Source organism: Ostrea edulis, chromosome 2 (assembly GCF_947568905.1).
Source record: "Ostrea edulis chromosome 2, xbOstEdul1.1, whole genome shotgun sequence".
Lineage (NCBI taxonomy): Eukaryota > Metazoa > Mollusca > Bivalvia > Ostreida > Ostreidae > Ostrea > Ostrea edulis.
In genome coordinates, this window is record NC_079165.1 from 31,299,982 (window position 1) to 31,320,713 (window position 20,732).

Consider the following 20,732-nt stretch of genomic DNA (forward strand, 5'->3'; position numbering starts at 1 on the left):
ACAATAAAGAACTCTTGTGGTACTTCACCTTCAGCTGGTGACGTCTCTGTATGAGTGTCAAGTTCTCCAATGGGACCTAATGCTACATGCAAACAAAATCATTTATGATACTCACGCCTTATACTTCAAGTTCCCCATCATGAAAAGACGAAGATAACAAACCTTGATCAATCTCATAACTCCCACAAGGAATACAAAAACTTAGGGTTAAGCAAATACGAACCCCTGGATATACCAGAGGTTAGATAAGGTGTCTAGGAGTAGTAAGCATCTCCTGTCGACCGGTCACACCTGCCATGAGCTTATATATTGATAAGGTAAACAGAGAGTAATCCGTAGTCAAAATCATTGTGTAAAGAACAGCCTAACAATTGATATAAAACATATTTCAGTTTTATTTTTGAGGACTTCAGTGATATAATTTTATAGTTTATATAAATGATGTTACTCTGTGTTCACCACAGTATGGATGGGAATGAATATGCAAGTGTAGACGATCCAACCGTCAGGAAATTGGCTGCCCAACGAAATCAAAGTAAAGTTTTACAATTTCCAATGATTTATTTCTCGCATATCATTTTGGATCAGCGTTCTTTTTCTTTATGGACTCAAAATATTAGAAAGTATTCCTCTTTCATATACCAGTATATGTAATTGTGCTTTATTTCAGATGTTGGAAAATTCCTATTTAATAGGTACGCACACAACAAAATTATGTTAAAGAGAATTCATAGAGACTTACGAATTGTCTAATATTCCTTGATTCGCTATTATAGTCATATGCATTATGTGAATTTACCTTCAATACCCTTCATTCCATTTTTGGCATTTTATTCTATTGGTAAAAAGTTATTGCAAATTCTTGCATTATTTCCAAATGATTTTCATATATGTAAAGACAAATTTCAAAGATTTATAAGAGGATGGCGAATATATGTATTTTTATATTTACAGTGGTAAATCAATGAACACTGGCAACGTGCCAAACCTCCCATCCCGTGTAACTCATAACGCTAGTAATACCATGGTAACTCCTGAAGCCACGCCAAGAAATGAGTACATGGAGATGGGAAAGACAACAGGTATAGTTTCTTTGACGAATAAGATAAGATTTCCAGGTTATGTGTATCTTATTAATGATGTTAATGATTTATGAGTAACGCTCTTCTTTTGTACAGATATACCGAAGTCAAATATGTCTCCAAGGTAAAGATCTTTAAGATTGACTTTCCGTATATTTTAAGTACTGGTTTACTCTAGAGCGATAGAACGAGAGAGAGATATATAATCATATATTTTGTCAATCCAGCTTGCTGCTTAAACTTCCAAACCAAACCTTCAGCGAAGACTGTGAATTCACTCATTACGTATCTATGGATGATGAAGATGGTACGTTGAACTCTGTTTTAGAAACTAAATGATAATTTAAACAAGTATCCATTTTTTGTTTAGATATCATCATATTAAATATATTTCTCTTTGATACGAACTGGGGAGGCATGAATTCTAGCAGACTAATCTGATATAAAGCATGTAGTTAGAGAATTTTTCTATTTTGATACTTACTATTTTTCTTACTCTATGAAGATAAGAAAAGTCCGGAAGTTCAGAATGGTGGCCACGGTGAAGATAAACATCCCAAAAAGTACGTTCGGAAGTGACTTCTAGTTTCCGTTGGTTTATCAGATCTAAAAATATAAAAATTTGTTTTGTGTTTAAAATGAATTATTTACCGGATACAACAACCTTGTAAGCTTTGTGTGAAGCTTCTCTTTATACATCGGATTGATTGAATATTGTTTAACGTCCCTCTCGAGAATATTTCATTCATATGGACACGTCACCACTGTCGGTGAAGGGCTGCAAAATTTCGGCCTATGCTCGACACGTATGGCCTTTGAGCAGGGAGGGATCTTTATCGTGTCACACCTGCTGTGACACGGGACCTCGGTTTTTGCGGTCTCATCCGAAGGACCGCCTCATTAGTCGCTTTCTACAACAAGCAAGGGGTACTGAGGACTTATTCTAATCAGTGGAATACTTCCAATTAAAAAGTCATCATAGATACAAGTTTCGAGTATTCTCATTTTGTGCTTTTTGTAAACATTCACTATTATGACTATTTTGACTACTCCAACATGAAGTGCAGTGCACAAGTCACTTGATCAGAATATATGGTTATGAAAAATTAAGTTCAATTATTAAAATAGATTGAGACACAAGCTGTTCTGCACTGAAGGTAAATTCTGTATTCTATTAAACGCATGGATGGGTACAGGGTTTATCATATGTATAATACGTATATCATAGACTGGTTATGTAGATGAAAATATCACTTTTGAAAGCAAGAAATCTGTTCATAGCAGTACAGAATCAAGAAGAAATTGTTTGAATTAAGCCCTTAAATTGAATATGTGATTATAATTTCGATTTTTTTCAAAAGCTAACATAAATGTCTGTTTCCCTGCAACTCGGATGGTTGCATAACAGCTGGTAATGATACTTTAGTTAAAGAAAAGTGTATGATGTATGATCCTTTGTACTCACCGCGAGTGTATGAAAATATAATTTCCACCTCACCCTAAGTAAGAGTTCGTCAAAGAGTAACAAATATTTGACAACTTGGAAATCATGTATTGCTGTTTGTCACTGATTTTCTGCTATTGTTGCTCGAAAAAGTCTGTCTTTAATTTAGTCATTTAGATACTATTGTATATACATATTTTCTTGTAATATAACTTCTCACAGATTGTCGCATTTTAATTGGTATTGTTATATATTGGTATCCATATCATAGGCAGGGATAATCGGAGCCTAGCTTGAAATTGCATAAGATTCTTGAAAGCACTTTAAAACCAAACCTTGTTGCCGATGTGAACTTCGGGACAGAGATGGAACAACAAACATTGCTAAAATTCGGTATAAAGTTTTAATATTCGTTCAAAATGCTGGAAGAATAAAAAGATATAGTCACGTGTCTGTCCAGGAGCTTAAAATGGCGTGATTATATCTAACGGAATTGGAGGACTGGTTATAAATACGGGATCTATTCAAATGACGCACTCAAGCTGTGAACGATTTTGTCTTGTAGAACAACCTTGGCGACATATAACCTGAATAACGAACATAAAAGCAACCCTCATCATAAGGTATCACTTTTTCCCGCGAAAAGTTTGTTTCAAACACGAAACTGTATACTTCAAATCGGAATATTACATTACCCTTTTTACCATTTCAAACTACATAACAGGATCTGTGTTTTAATGAGTGCAATTTTGTCCCACCCTCCACCAAAGAAAACGGGAACTTAATCAGTAACAGCTGGTATTGAGTACGCAGATTTAGCCATAGCTATTCTGTCAATTTCACAGTGGTAAATTTCAAATTATCAAAACTATATAGATATAAGCCTTAAATGATTAATTTCTTCAATGCCTATTGTGCATATAGCAAATGACTGTACAGTCGAATGATCACAATTCGTGTTATTCATTTGTCTACACACCGCTCCGGTTACTAGCACAATAAATATCAAAAAGTAATGAAACGTTTTAGGTAATGTTGACACAACGCCAAACACTCGTTGGAGCTCTCCGATTGACCTTGTTCATTAGATTTCTAATACACACTGTGAATTATCTATGTAACAAATGACTTAATTGAAAATGCCATATAAATAGAATATTGTGTTTATATATTGTGTAAATGTTTTCATGATTGTAAATATACAGTATATCTTTTTCCAATGATGACAATACTTTTTAATATACAGGTATGACGTGTAAAACGTTGCAATAGGCTATTATACAAATATTGATTTACATGCGAAAATCTTGATATATATTCAATAATCGTGTTATTCATATGCGAAAATCTTGATTTATAGTCGATATCATTAATATTTATATGTGAAAATATCGATTCATATTCGATAATCTTGATATCTATATGCGAAAATTTGGGTGTATTTTCGATAATCTTGATATCTGTAAATAAAAAAAAAATGTGATGTATATTACTACATAATCATATTTTATGCAGTAACAGCTGGTATTGAGTACGCAGATTTAGCCATAGCTATTCTGTCAATTTCACAGTGGTAAATTTCAAATTATCAAAACTATATAGATATAAGCCTTAAATGATTAATTTCTTCAATGCCTATTGTGCATATAGCAAATGACTGTACAGTCGAATGATCACAATTCGTGTTATTCATTTGTCTACACACCGCTCCGGTTACTAGCACAATAAATATCAAAAAGTAATGAAACGTTTTAGGTAATGTTGACACAACGCCAAACACTCGTTGGAGCTCTCCGATTGACCTTGTTCATTAGATTTCTAATACACACTGTGAATTATCTATGTAACAAATGACTTAATTGAAAATGCCATATAAATAGAATATTGTGTTTATATATTGTGTAAATGTTTTCATGATTGTAAATATACAGTATATCTTTTTCCAATGATGACAATACTTTTTAATATACAGGTATGACGTGTAAAACGTTGCAATAGGCTATTATACAAATATTGATTTACATGCGAAAATCTTGATATATATTCAATAATCGTGTTATTCATATGCGAAAATCTTGATTTATAGTCGATATCATTAATATTTATATGTGAAAATATCGATTCATATTCGATAATCTTGATATCTATATGCGAAAATTTGGGTGTATTTTCGATAATCTTGATATCTGTAAATAAAAAAAAAATGTGATGTATATTACTACATAATCATATTTTATGCAATTTTTTTTTATTTATATGCGATTAATCTTTATTTATATTCGATAATTTTGTTATCTATATTCGATCAATTTTAATTTATATTCAATAATCTTGTTCAATTTATCGAATATATAGATAACAAGATTATCGAGTATGAATCAAGATTTATCGAATATAGATAACGAAAATCGAGATTTATCGCATATAAAACAAAATTTTCGCATATAAATATCAAGGTCATCGAATATAAATCAAGACTTATCGTATATGAATAACAAGATTATCAAATATAAATCAAAATTTATCAAAGATATATGTAAAACTTGTACGGTACAAATGTTGATGCACCATATGCGCATATAAATCAAGATTTATCGCATATAAATCAAGATTTTCGCATATAAATATCAAGATTATCGCTTATAAATCAAGATTTTCTTCAAATATGAATAACACGATTATGGAATATAAATGAAAATTTATCCAATATAAATCAAACTTTTCGCATATAAATATCAAGATTATCGAATATACATCAAACTTTTCACATATAGATATCAAGATTATCAAATATAAATCAAAATTTGTATACTATTGCAACGGTTTACACGACAGGTGCATGTACATCAATCTAGTGAAGTATTTCTATACAGTGTTACAAAAGGAAGGGAAAACATTTTGCGTGAACCACACCGTATTTTATCAACTGGATTTTTGCGTAATGGAAAGTTTTTAAAAAATATTTGGAACCTTTTAAAACTTGTTTGGATATTTTACATGCATGCTACCCTTGCTTATTGATTTTTTGTTGTTGTTTTTTGTTATCAATGTTTTGATTTTCAATAAAGGTAATTGTCAATAATCGTAATTATTTGTATCAGTTTGAAATGTCGATTTTGTCCATCTTAGCATCCGTCTGTCCGCGTTGTTGTGTTTCAATCTGTTTCAGAATGGATGCATTCCCATCCATCATATATACTTTATACAAGTGTTGATACTTTTTGGATTGATGGAAATTCCAATATGACCATATGACCACCATGAATTTTGATTGGCTGAGACAAATTCAACATTTCCAGACTGGCTATATACCCACTCAACAAACTTAATACAATGTTTCTCTAATGGCCCTGCAGAAATTCAATTGCTAAACGTCAGAGTGATCGAAATTCAAATGACCATCATTCCATTTCATTGTCTGATTAACAGAGAAATAGACTTCTCTAAAACGACAGTATACATTGTCACCATACTGTGTACAATTCATCCTTTAATAGTACTAGAGATCGAAACGGAAAAGGAAGACATAAACTCTGAAGTACTCTTTTTACCTGAGTCTGAACTTTTTGATAAACTACTTGCTTTGTAGTTTGCTACAAAATGTTTCTTATGAGAAAGAGTATAAGCATCTGAAATAACTGCGACTTTTTCATGAGCTCTCGCATTCTTATCTTCTAAATGTATTCTCAAATCTTAATGAACACATTCATTAAACTCTTCTACTAGGAGTTGAAGACAGGTTTTGAAATTTTAATGAATTCCGTTAGATCTCGACCATTGATCAAATGAATCTTTTTCTCTTGCAAATTCAGCTTATGTTTGATTGTCAATTTTGTGTACTTTACGAACATTCTGTACGCTTCGAGTACTACATGTAATACATAAGCTTTTAACCCGAAATGTACAGCTAATCTATTCAACTCGTTCTCATTGTGCTGGCTATAAAATTCATAATATTCAGAAAATATGAAATACAAATCTTGAAAATGCGACAATTCTTTATCCTTATCTCGTACGAGCACCCAATTGTTATGCATCAGAATTACACTTAATAACTCAACAAAATTCAATCACAAAGACGATTGAAAACTAACACGACTTATTTACAATTATTGATAGAACAGGGCCGTAAATTACATGGAGGCGGAGGAGTCAGCTGCCTCCTCCAACTTTTGAGCCAAAAAAAATAAAAAATTAAAGTTCATTAGAATTTATGTTGTTTCCAATAACTAAGAACATGATACCTCCCTTAAAAAGCATTCCAAATCTTTCTTTTAGAATGAGTTAGTCAAGTAACATCTTAGAAGGCCCTAGAATCAAGGATTTTGCACGAAACGTGTTCAGTGTGCACAAAATGTGCTCAGCGTCTGGGGGCCTGGGCGGCCCCCAGACCCCCGCCTAATTTCCTGCCTCCTCCAAATTGAAGGTTAATTTACGGCCCTGTAGAAAAATAAAACAAATTGGCTGTTAATTCCAATTAGATTAATTTCATTATAGTTCCCAAGATATCTCCAAAAAATTGTGTTTGATCACCGTCCTTGTCTTCTAGAGCTAAATATCATAAAATTCACAATAGAGAAGGTTCCGGAACATTCATGAAATACAGATATGTAATCAGTGTTACATCATCTTTCTAATGAAGTGATAAACAACGTTAAACATGAAACGTTCCGAAAAATCTAGATCAAAGGTGTCAATCAAGTACAAGTATTATACAACATATTGTAACAGCACCATTTCTGTCAGTAGGTGATTAATTTTTAGCCGGGCTTTGCTGAGAATAAAGTCCTGGCTGTAAGCATGCAAATCGTCAGATTTACTAATCATTTAATAACCTTTAAAGTGATGACTTAACAACGATGCTGATTGGATGAAAAATTCGTTTGATTTCTTAGTCAAAAAAAAATTCGCCCAGAGTTCATCTGCACTAAGCACGTGGGACTACTTGTCTCTGGAATGCGTCTTCCCCGTTCTAATTTAACGGTATTTATAGAACGGGAATTTCCAATCAAGCATTGTAAACGAAATGTATTCGTTTGATGCTACAGTTTACCAAATATAAACACAACCAGATATATGAATAAAAGACAAATTAATTTAAAGAAACAACACACATAGGCCTAGTGATGACGTGGCAGAATAGTAAACTTGATGACGTAGGACACTGACTGGTAGAAGTAGACAGATTGTAAACACGAGTTCCCGGTATGTATCGTCTGCTTTACGAGTTCCATAACAAGACGGAGCAAGCAGCGACCTTTGATGTGCGAGATATTAATGAAATTGAACTGAGTTATATGGGGCTCTGTCAACGAGGGCAATTTAGATGAAGAGGTGTTGAGCTTTTTACTTGATGTTGAAATGGAGCCGAGTTGCATTCCACTGTTCTTACGACACAATCAGTGTTCAATGTCTCCTTGAATGCAATGCAGCATACATCAAGTCACAACTTGTTCTCTTCCTTTATATCTAATTCAGCTTTGAACCATTGCACCTTTAATTTGGCGTACAATCCATTTAATTATGCAGAGTAACTCTACCTGACCTCAACGCACGGCCAGTTTTGTTGTTGTTTTCATTGTTACGTATAGGTATTCCTACGCACCATTTCAAAAACGTTAATTAAAGCTTTTTGATGAGAGAAACTCTTTGTTTTTCTATTTCAGAAACATAATTAAATTATAAGAAATAAAACTTATAATTCTTTATTTGATGTATGTATCAGATAAAGAATCATAAGTTTCATTTCTTGATAAATAGCACAACAGAGAAAATAAACAGATAACCAAACAGTCTCAAAGAAAAAACTTCCGATATACAAGATAGTCACATACAACGACGATACTTTATCAAATATAAGATGGAACTGGAATTTTTGATTGGTAATATAATGAGAGTGGAAATGTGAAAATATTTCTTAATTTTTAGTCATATTTTAACGACACGAGGAATCATTTTGCGCACATACACTACCGTATGCGTATGAATATAATCAAGCTACCGAATCCAAGTGGCTTCACCCTCATTACTTCTTCCCCTGAATGGTTTCGCCCCTAATGAAAACCGATGTTTATCTAAGGCAACTGTGGCCCTGCACATGTCAGTGAGCATTTACCGATGACGGTCGCTCAGTGGTAGAGCGTTCGCTTCGTAACCGGTGTAACCGTGGTGGCTGTCGCTGGTGACCAGGGTCGCTCTTAATAGAATATATAGGGAAAACAACTACCCGAATCACCGGCTTCTGCGCATGCGTGATGTTTAACTCGAAGCGGTGCCCCATTGGTTTTAAATCCATAGTAATAATAAACCCCCTTCTCAGTTTTCTGTTTCGTATGCACATCATAACTTGAAAGATACAAATTAACTTGTATTATCAAACTCCAAAATTGATATTTTAATACATAAGATTTCTTAATTATGTCTAAGATATCTAATAACAAATAAAAAAAACTTGAAAACAATGGCTTTTTATTCAAAGCATATTTACAATAGTGTTATCTCCATAACAATTCCTAAGTCATCTTTTATATTTTAATCACATGATAGCAGGTGTGAACAAGGCACAGCTAGACGTCTTAAACTTGGATTAACGTGCAGGTGTAAACAATTACCTGTAAACACCAGGTTATTCTACCGTGACCAACCTTCGTAATCGTATAATTACAAGTACCACTCGACCAACTTACGAACAATATTCAACATTGTTTTATTATTCATTTATTTATTTTGCATAGTATTTTTCTTCTCTCACACTCTTTTATTTCAAATATATTTTCTGATTATCTGAATTCAAATTATCTCCGATATGCGAACAACCACACATCTACTGTATACAACTCGGAGATTTACTTTGGGTGTTTTTTGTACAAAAGTGGAAGACTTTCCTATTACGAGATAATTGTTTTTGTGTTAAAATTTAACCAACTAGACTCTATATACATATGGCAAGGTCATATATAGGAACCAGCAGGCATGAGGGATCGTGCCATCCTTCTTATTCCCATTAAAAACCATAAGACAACAAAACTAACGTCTGGCGGCTTTTTTCTTCTTTATTTACCTAATATCCATTTATTTATTTTCAAGTTCAACGTATATCTGTTCACTTATGCCCCAACTATAATTGCTTACAAAGGACACTTTTCAGTTTCACGAAATTAGTCAAAATAGAATTCATGTTTGGTATACGGACAAAAAGTCACAGGATAAACGTCACTGGACAGAAAGTCACAAAATATGTAAAGTCACAAAAATGACTTAGCAAATGAGACCCGATACGTTGTATCATAAATTTTCTCAAGGACAATGCAGGGACCACTCCAAGGACAAGACAACTTCTTGCACACTCCCTTTTTCTGTAAAGGTTCATATAACCACACCAGCTGACCAATGTCAAGGGACTTTTTACTTGTTTTGATATCATAATAACGTTTCTGATGTTCTGCACTTGTTTTCAGGTTCTGTCTTGCAAGTTCATGGACAGAGTGAATCTTTGCTTGAAGATCAGATATGTACTCATGGGTGTCAGACTCTGTTTCTTTGGTTGGGCAACATGTTACAGCTTCAAGAGGCATGGTGATATTCCTACCGAATACCATTATATTTGGCGTAAAGTGTGTACTACTGTGAACTGAGGAAGGGTACGCCATCATTACTTGGGGTAGATACTCGTCCCATTTGTTCTGTTCTTTTTCACAATGCATGGTAAGCATTGTTGCTAAGGTACGGTTAAAACGTTCAATATTTCCATTAATCTGGGGCCTCATACTTGTGGTTCTGATTTTGTCTATATGAAAAAGTTGACACATTTGCTGGAAAAGCCGAGATTCAAAGTTGCGCCCTTGGTCAGAATGAATCTGGAGGGGAGTGCCAAAGCGACAAAGGAATTCATTGACTAAGGCTTTAACAACTGTCTCTGCCTCCTGTTTGGTATTGCATAGGCCTCTGTCCACTCGGTGAAACAGTCGCAGACAACTAGTATATACTTGCTGCCTTTGAGGGATAGAGGAAGAGGACCCATGATGTCAATTTCAATCCTTTCCATCGGCTCACCAACTAAATACTGTCTAAGGGGTACAACTCTTTTGTCAACAGGGTTCCTTCTGGCAGAACATCTAGAACAGGTTCTTATGTATTTTTCTACAGATTCTTTAAGGTTGGGCCAATAAAATTTATTTTTGATTCTTTCCAGGGTCTTCTCAATGCCAAGATGACCAGCAGATGGAATGTCGTGGTAATACTTGATTACTTCAGACTGCTTTGTTAATGGTACAACTAAATGAGTTCTGGTTTCTTTGTCATCAGATTCCCATTTTCTGTATAGCATTCCATCATGGATTTCCAATCTGTCCCATTGTCTCCACAATGTTTTCGCAGTGCCAGATAGGTGTGAAATATCATTCCAGGCAGGCCTTTCAGAAGAATCATCGAGGGGAGTCATGATTGGCGAAATATTCTGGTCTTGAAGCTGCAACAGACGTATCTCACTTGGTTCCCAACCTGATACCCAATACCACTGTATTCTGATAGGGGATTGGTACAGATTTCTTAGTTTGGTTTCTGGTAATAATGCACACACGATTTAACTCATGGTCTACTCCACTGGCTAAATTTTCTTCTTGGTCTGTCTCTGTATTTATGTCCTGTTGGCGATTACATGCTGTACGTGGTTTTCTGGACAAGGCATCTGCATTGTTGTGTTTGGCACCAGGGCGATGGACAACTGTGAGGTTATATGTTCCGAGTTCTTGCAACCATCTGGCAACCTGGCCTGTAGGGAGCTTTAGATTCCTCATCCAGTTGACTGCAGTATTATCTGTTCGAAGCAATACAGGTTGATCATAAAGGTAGGGATGAAAATGCTTAAGTGTACTTATGACGGTCAACAGCTCCTTCCGTGTAATGCAATAGGATTGTTCTTGTCTACTCAGCGCTTTACTATAGTAAACTACAACTCTCTCCAAGCCATCATCCAATTGTGATAGTACTGCACCAACAACCATGTTGCTAGCATCTGTGTCTAAAATTAAGTTTTGATTAGGAACTGGGTGATATGAGAGCCTCTTTGAGTCTCTGAAAAGCTTTGGCACAATTTGCTGTCCACTCAAACTTCTTGTTTTTCTGCCAAGCAAGATGAAGTGGTCTTGCGATGTCTGCAAATGATTTGACGAATCTCCTATAGTACGAGCATAATCCTAAAAAGCTTCGTATCTCCTTGACACTGGTTGGCTCAGGCCATTCTTGAACTGCTTTTGATTTGTCAGGGTCAGTGTGAACTCCCTCCTCGGAAACAATGTGTCCTAATAAGTTGATTTTCTTTTGAAACAGGTTACATTTAGAAGGTTTTAACTTGAGATTGGTTGTTTGGAGCCTCATGAAAACATGTTCTAATCTCTGCAGGGCATCTGCTACTGTCTTTCCAGGTACAATGATATCATCTATATAGATAAGGCATTCGCGCCATTGAAGTCCATGGAACACATCTTCCATAAGTCTTTCGAAAGTTGAAGGAGAATTGGCAAGACCAAAGGGCATAACAGTAAATTGATAGAGACCTTGACTGGTGGAGAAAGCAGTCTTGTGTTTGTCTTCAGGAGCCATACCAATTTGCCAAAAACCAAAATTCAGGTCCATACAACTGAACCATTTTGAACCAGACCACGAATCCAGATACTCGTCAATACGTGGAAGGGGTAAGCATCTTTAACAGTGACGTCGTTCAGTTTGCAATAATCGATACAAAATCTAGTGGAACCATCTTTCTTGGTTACTAAAACAATAGGAGAGGACCACGCACTGTTTGAAGGTTCAATAACATTTCTGTGCAGCATATTTTCTAGTTCTTGTTTCTCAATCTCGCGTTTACCAAAGGGAAGTCGTCTGGGGGGCTGTCGAATAGGGTTAGCTGGGCCTGTATTGATTCTGTGCTGGACAAGGTATGTTCTGCCTATGTCATCCGAGGACTGAGAGAAGACACCTTTATATTTCATCAGGAGAGTCTCCAATTCCTTTGCTTCATCTTTCGTTAGATGTTGAGAGCTGCGTTCCAGAAGGTCAGTAAGGTGTTCAGGTAGTTTGGCTGGGATATTATCATTGGTACTCTCAGGATGTTGACTTATCCTGCAACACGAGTTGGCATGATGTGTCTCGTAGTATGATTCGCAAGTGCCAAGGCTCATATTTGGGTAAAGAGTAACTGGAAAATCATTGAAATTTTGTACAACTGCAAACTGGTTCTTAGAGTGGTTGTTGATAATGCCAGAAATAAGTGCAAGGTGTCCATCGAACTCCGACCTATTGAGTCGACGGTTTGAAGTTTCCCTGGTTGTATGAGCCAGGCATATTGGAGCAACACGATTTGTCAGTATTCTGATTTTGCTGATTCCTAGGACATTCCCTCATAAAATGATCTGGGGCTTGGCAAATGAAACAAGCTCTCGTATGTGGATTCTGTCTGCCATTAGGTCTAGATGACTGACCAGACTCTAATTTCTCAAGCCTTGACAGTATAGCTTTCAAGGTTTCCGATATCTCTGTTTGGGACACACTGGGACTGCCCTGCGTCTTCCTGGGTGCTTTATCATCGCTACCTAAGGCTCTGACAGGTTGTTTACGTTTTTCTCCGTCCTCCAAATCAGCTTCATATCGCTCAATGACTTCTACTGCGTCAGCAATAGTTTGGCAATCTTTGTCAATGTAACGGCATTTCATCTCGAGGGATATGCTTTTGTAAAGTTGGTTAATGGAAAGAGCTTCCTGAGCTAAAGTTTTGGGTAAGCTTTCTGGGACATCTGTCGAAGATCATCAGCCAAGGCAGCTATAGATTCTGTTGGTTTACGTCGCCTGGATTCAAATTTGGAGAGCCACCGGTTCTGCTGTCGGGAGCTCCCAAATCTCTGCTCAAGCTTGGTAATTAATATATTGTACGGCTGTCTGAACTCTGCAGGGAGACTTATGTAGAATGTGCGGGCAGGGCCTCGTAAACATGCTGCTAGGGCCAGGACCTTCTTGTGATCATTCCATCTTCCAAGTTCAGCACACACTTCAAAATGGGAGATGTACTCCTGCCAATCGTCACTGCCGTTGAAAGGCTCTGGTTTCAAGTTCAAACCTCGGGTTCCATGTGGTCTCCAATCACCTGCGCCACGTCTATTAAATTCAATGTCAATGTCATCTTCATGATCAGCAATAGAGTTGTCTGCAACTTCATTGTCCACCAGTATCTTAGCCATAACTTCAGGATCAGGGGATGCCATACTTTACATCAAAGAACTCTCAACACAAGAAGACACTTGGAAGAGAGAACAAACATCATCAACTTAGAAAATCAACCAGAAACCAAGATACCCAATAATCAGACGAGAGTCCGTATCCTGGAAATTACAAATATATGTAAAATCCCCTACTGACACAGTTTGTAACAAGTCGAGCGGTTCCTTGTCACAAAGAAAGACAGAAATAAACACCATATACAAGTTAAAAACAACCAACAATTTATTCAGGATGGCTCACAACTCCAAATACAATATGTCAGGATAAAACAACAACACATAGACCGAGATACTGACCCTTCAACAATGCATGACCAAAGGGGAATGACTCGTGACACCTAGGTTGAAAAATCCTAAAACGTGTATCTCCGCGGTCTAACGCTCTCAGCTTAATAAACATGCAGACTGAAATTATGCTTTGGTTATTTACTATAGATACTTTAAATATTTTATCAAAAGGAAATATTAAAAGTGTCGATCCGGACAGTCGAAAGTTTAACTGTGATAAAACAGACTTGACCCCCTCCCCCTTTTTGTTTTATTACCTGTCTTTAACTCCTAAATCACCAGCTAAAACCTGATGTGAATATAACAGTAACTTAATTACTACTCCTGCGGTCATAAACTCTGACATCTAATCTATACAACTTGACTCTTATGAACTAGAATCCAAACAGGTGATTCTTAAACGTTGTAAAACGTTCCGGACAACATTCCGGACAACTAATCATCCAAGTTAAACTACTGTAACACAGTCTTCAATAGACTAAAATATTAATAAGAACTATAATAATTTCCTACTTAATGAAATCTAAATTCATGACTGAATAATGATAGGGACTGTCCGGACGAATAAAGTCCTTATAGAAATTAGCGTCATTAACTACCAAGTTCATTTTTTATCTACCTTGATTATTCTGCTTAATGAGATGTGTTCTCTAGGAGAAGATGATGGATACTGAGACTGAGCTTCCTTATATAGACTTGTCCAACCAATCACTGTTTGTCGTTATTGTCCGGATAAAAGTTATCCAATGAAATAATTGTTCGGATACGGACATTCCAGACAGGACTATCATAAAGAACAAGGTAAGATTGTGTACATAAAAAGGCCCCAAAAAATTCTCCGATTTAAATGTGTCTTGAATCAAGCTTGATCTGTGTTTTGAATAAGTTAAATACATGCCAAGTATACTATCTCAACTTAAATCAAAGTTATTTCTTATTTTATAGCATTATTACGTCACGAATGAGAGTTCTTCCCGCCTTTTTTCAAAAAGAACTTGATAACTGTTAAATTTTATCCAGATTATTGCTTAGGAAAAGGTGTGCCCATCCGTCGAGCAAAATGAAATTAATATATATTGTGTATCAAGAGAAGATGAAAAATGCGTTTGAATATAAATTTGCTCGACGCATGGGCTGTATGTTTTCTGAAAGGAAAACCCCCTGAATTTCTGAAAATTTTCATCAAATTTTGCATTTTTTGGCAATTTTATGCCAACTTCACGCTCCTGTCATACAACACAAAGCAATTTTGGATCAAATTAAAGGTAGTTTGGATTTGCTTATATATTCCTTATTTAAATGCCAGATTTTTGGACTCCTACTGAAATCATCTATTTTCTGGGCCAGATGACTATAGAAAACGTCTCTACTTCTTCCGGACATGTGAATTTTAATGACAATAGATCCATATAAGATATATACAAAGCTTTGTCCGGATGTAATTAATTAAATAAAGCCTTCATTAATAACTAAAATTCATGTTTGGAAATTGTTCATTATCATAGTATTTATTAGACTTCTAGCATTTCGAATTTAAGCGCCCTGTGAATAATGCGCGTAGGAATATCGAAGAAAACGAAAGTGAGATACAAAAATTTAGGACTCGGGTTACATGCAAAAATAAGACAGATACGTGGTTTTATCGGGATAAAATTCATACAAAAAGGTTGGTCAGCATCTGTTTACGGAGCTACTACGGACTTCATTTTATGAATTGGGGTAAGAAATTCATTTTAGAAATGATATTTTATGCTGCACATTCTATTTGATAGCTTGTTGCAATGCTCAAACACTCTGTGTAGTCGCATAGTGTCAGGGCCCAGCTAAAAGTCGACCAAAAAATAATAGGCATTTTTCCGAGTTCATTTCTGCATATGCAAGGTGAAGATAACGAACAGTGATCAATCACATAACTCCTACAAGCATACAAAATAGATAGTTAGGCAAACACGGACGCCTGGACACACCAGAGGTGGGATCAGGTGCCTAGGAGGAGTAAGCATCCCCTGGAGTTGGGAAGTATACGGAATTTCGGGATGAACTTTGGTAGTAATGTAGATTGATTATGTATGAATAAATTAAAATACAAAGTAGAATTTTATATCAATTAATTTATTGTTTTTACATCGGCTAACTTGGGTACCCTATATTTTGAGTTCTATACCTTTACTCTTTATATAGTAAATTCGTCCCCAAGCGATGCAATTGCCTATGGTCTGAATTTGTCGTACTTCATTTACAGCTGGTGACAATTTTTTTCGACGGGTCGTAAAGCAATCATCAAACAAGCAATCGGTGAGCATTGTATTTCATTACGATAATAAACTAAATTTTTGTTTTAAGAATTCTTGGCCTAGACATGATACATATTACAGCTTATGATATCAAAATTTCACATTTAAACATGAATTTCACTCATTTTTCTTATTTCGTGAATGAATAGAGACTGCATTGTGAAACTAATTTTTGTTTCCTTGACAATTTGCGTTTTGTGACTAGTTCGGATGACCTAATCCACACATGTGCCATAATTTGGTATCTATTGAATTGACTAAAGGAGATATACACCAGAAAATGAGGCGAAAATATTCCATTAAATCTCACTCTTCAAACATTCGTAACCTGTGTTAAAATCGAACCACCCAACTCCAAGCTACTGTCCATGTAGCGTAATTTTTTCTCTCAAAGAACTTGTTCTATTTCAAGAAAAAAAAGAGCAACTAATGATGGTAATCTTTTACTTTATTTATTTAGATTTTTTCCATTTTTACTTTATAGATAGTTTTGTTCCCGATAAAAGAAATTTAAGATTGCTTGATTAATGCATGGTTTGAACACTAGATCGTCCAGCCATTCGGAAAATCATAAGATAAATCAGAATTGATTGGCATCAGTATCAAATTCACTAAGTTCAATTACTTAGAACGGTGTTCTGCACATTTTGATTTTTCATTCATTTAAACATCTATTTCATTTCTATCGTTGAACAAAAATACATTGCATTGTACCAGTACACTTCGTCGACATTAAGACAATGCGCTCCATACTTTGGTGGACTGTTAGTCCCCGAGGGTCTCTACAGCCCAGTAGCTAAGTACTTCGTTACTAGCTTGAAAATACGGATGTATATTTAATTGATGTTATAAAATTTAGAAATTCATTTCAAAATTAAGGATTATCTCCCTCATGCATAGCTCTTATCCTTAGACGAATTTGGCTCCACTTGTTTGGTACGCTGTTTTTGGCTATATTTAGATCTAAAACTTCGTACTTATTTCGGATTTCAAACATTTCGGTTGAGCATCACTGAAGAGACATTATTTATCGAAATGCGCATCTGGTGCATCAAAATTGATACCGTATAAGTGTTACATTACATCCACTTTACTTTTAAAATGCTGATCTAAATTTGATTGATGAAAATAGAAACATCAACCTTTAAACATAGTTTCCTTTATAATTAATTGAAAATTAAAGTTTACTAGAATTTCATTTCTCATGACGCTGATCGTGTAAGGAAATGTGATTTTAAAAAAAAGATTTCGAACTTAAAATAAAAATCAATAATATTATTTCCTGTTAAAATGTATTTTTCTTTGAATTTCACTTTTTTGGAGTTGATCATTCATGTATTTTGAGCAGTCTCGGAGTTTGAATTATCTTCGACTTGAGCATATTTAGAGAATTGAGAGAGTGAATTTTCTTTGAGTTGAGCATTTTAAAATTCTTGGAATCAAAATGTCTTGTTTCGAAACATTCAAGACAAACTTCCTGAAGAGCCGTAAGGCAAAGGTACAAGCAGGAACTGAAGAGCCGTAAGGCAAAGGTACTAGTAGAAACTGATCGTTCACTATTATGTGATCAATATGGATTTTATTCTTTTAAATTATTTAACAACTGTGCTATTTAACAACTGTGCTATTTAACAACTGTGCTGATTATATATATATATATATATATATATAGAGAGAGAGAGAGAGAGAGAGAGAGAGAGAGAGAGAGAGTGTGTGTGTGTGTGTGTGTGTGTGTGTGTGTGTGTGTGTGTGTGTGTGTGTGTCCAAATAAAGTGAAATTTTATTTTCAGTGCTTTATATTTTTTAATTTGTTCACTTAGGGCAGTTATGTTCATTTAAGAGTTCAAACACGGACCCCTGGACATACCAGAGGTGGGATCAGGTGCCTAGGAGGAGTAAGCATCCCCTGTTGACCGGTCACACCCGCCGTGAGCCCTATATCCTAATCAGATAAACGGAGTTATCCGCAGTCAAAGTCAGTGTGCCAAGAACGGCTTAACAATCGGTATGAAACACGTCAGACAGCATTTGACCCAATCCGAGGTTGTATTGACGAACTAGATCGTATATAGTTTTTAGTTAAGAATAAAATATCTTATGGTTTAAAGTAAAGTTTCTTGCTTATTTTTTCAACACGACCAGTCGGACTAGTAAATCGACATTTTACCCGACCAGGCCTATCATTTAGTAGACTCAGTCGGTCGGACGTGCCTTAATGTCAAACCCTGCCGGCTTATAGGAGTTATGAGATTGATCACTGTTCATTATCTTCACCTTTCCTTTAGAACAGATCTTGATACATAGTCATATTGTGATTGACAATCACTCTGATTTAAAAGTTAACTTTTTAAAAAATGTGTTCATAAGTTTTCTTTGTATTTCCCCCAATTGTAATGTGCAATGTAATTCATTCCTTTAGCAAAGTAATTTAATTAATTACTAATAAGAATGAAAGTAATGGTAATTGTAATTGAAATGGTGAAAATTCCAATGGAATTGTAATTTAATACATTACATTTTAAAGTAATTGACCCCAGGTCTGTATACATATACATGTATATATATATATATATATATATATATATATATATATATATATATATATATATATTAGAGCATCGCGCTCTGAAAATCGGCTTTAATGCCGAGTAGTTAGAGCATCGCGCTCTCAAAATCACACGGCCTCTCACCTCTGGTCGGCGCGGATTCGAAAGTTTCCCAGTTTACTTACGAAAGGTCGGTGGTTTCTTTCCAGGTACATTGTATCTGAGTTCTCTCTCAAAAAAAAACTGGGCGCTACCAGATAACTGAAAAGTTGTTAAGTGTGGCGGAAAGCACCAACCAACCAACCAATCAATCAGACAGTTATAAGATGAAATACCATTGCTAAGTAGCGTCAACAGATCACGACGTAAGAAATTGTCCTTTGTGACTTCATGTGTGTTGACGAAAGCGCTAAAAGTGAAATGTTATTCGAGTTTTGTGTTTCTTGATTTTTATTATTGGAGAGAGAGAGAGAGAGAGAGAGAGAGAGAGAGAGAGACTCTTGGAAGAACTAAGAAAACTAGTCGAATATACTGAATCGGCATTGTGCTAATTTTCATTTATATGTCGATTCGATATAAGCCTATCCCAATGAACTCGAAATAAAACACACTACAGAGTCATCCACTTCTGCTTCATACTTAGATATTTTATTGAAAATGGATATTAACAGCAAACTAACAACTCAACTTTATGATGAATGGGATAAATTTCAGCTTCTCCATCGTCAACTTTCCATATTTATGTAGCAATATTCCGCTATCACCTGCATGTGGTGTTAATATCTCTCAACTGATTCGACACGCAAGAGCTTGTTCTGCGTATGATCAGTTTTTAAATTGAGGCAGGCTACTGACAAACAAGTTAATGATGCAGGGGTTTCAACAGTCTCGTTTAAAGTCAGCATTTCGCAAATTCTATGGTCTATATAACAATATAGTTTGCTAATACAACCTATCATTGGGTCAAATGCTGTCTGACTTGTTTCATACCGATTGTTCGGCCGTTTTTGGCACACTGGTTTGACTACGGATATCTCCGTTTATCTGGCCCCAAGACCACAGACTGAAAATAGATTAAAGTCAAAATTGTGATTACTTATATCTTAATTAAGAATTATCTAGCACAGATATTTGAAAAAAATATATATAAAAAAGATTAAATTCATTCATATACTGAAAATAGTATTTGTTTATGAAAGTTATTGCAAAAGTTAGCTGGATTTGAAATTTAGACTTAAGTCTATTATCATTTTATGGTCTTGAGGCCTGATCAAGATATAGGGCTCAGTCAGGAGATGGTCAGTCCTCCTGGGCACGTGATACCACCTCTGGTGTGTCCAGGGGTCCGTGTTTGCCCAACTCTCTATTTTGTATTGCTTATAGGAGTTATGAGATTGATCACTGTTCGTTATATTCACCTTTCATGCAACTACTTGTGTAGATTTTTCAATATTAATAGATAGATAGATAAATGGATAGATAAATAGATTGATTGAGACCATGAGAAATATTTCCCTACATTTATTTTTTTCAATTAACATTCCTTGCGCATCTCAAATAAGAATTATGTAGAAGAGACTCTGAGAGTTATCTTTGATGAGACCAATGCAAATAGCTGGTAACCTGGTGGCTCCTTGATATCAAAAATGGATCAATGAGCTCATATATGAACTCTGTAGATGAGACCATAGAATATTTCCGGTTATTCCGTGGCTCCTGAGGATAAAAAACCTGAATGGTACCATGTATCAATACTGTAGATGAGATAAAGGAAAATGTCTGATTATTATGTAGCTCCTGAGCATTAA

At 35.3% G+C, this 20,732-nt stretch overlaps 2 protein-coding genes across 2 annotated transcripts in view; one reads left to right on the forward strand and one right to left on the reverse strand.

The window, feature by feature from the left end:
* The window catches only part of LOC125678086 (neural cell adhesion molecule 1-like), an 18,520-nt gene extending 12,911 nt beyond the window's left edge, over positions 1-5,609 (forward strand). The window contains exons 15-20 of the mRNA XM_048916205.2: positions 465-535; positions 671-695; positions 955-1,082; positions 1,179-1,206; positions 1,310-1,389; positions 1,588-5,609. Coding sequence (XP_048772162.1) covers positions 465-535; positions 671-695; positions 955-1,082; positions 1,179-1,206; positions 1,310-1,389; positions 1,588-1,661 — 406 coding nt within the window. The 3' untranslated portion in view covers positions 1,662-5,609. The remainder of the gene's footprint in view (positions 1-464; positions 536-670; positions 696-954; positions 1,083-1,178; positions 1,207-1,309; positions 1,390-1,587) is intronic.
* Positions 5,610-9,770: 4,161 nt separating this feature from the next.
* Positions 9,771-10,229, reverse strand: LOC125679872 (uncharacterized). The gene has a single exon (XM_048919327.1). It carries the CDS (start codon positions 10,227-10,229, stop codon positions 9,771-9,773), a length of 459 nt encoding a protein of 152 aa, XP_048775284.1.
* Between the last annotated feature and the right edge of the window lie 10,503 nt (positions 10,230-20,732).

Bases quoted from the DNA above. Each gene is read 5' to 3' on its own strand.
- LOC125679872 (XM_048919327.1), bottom strand. From the start codon at position 10,229: ATGCATTGTGAAAAAGAACAGAACAAATGGGACGAGTATCTACCCCAA.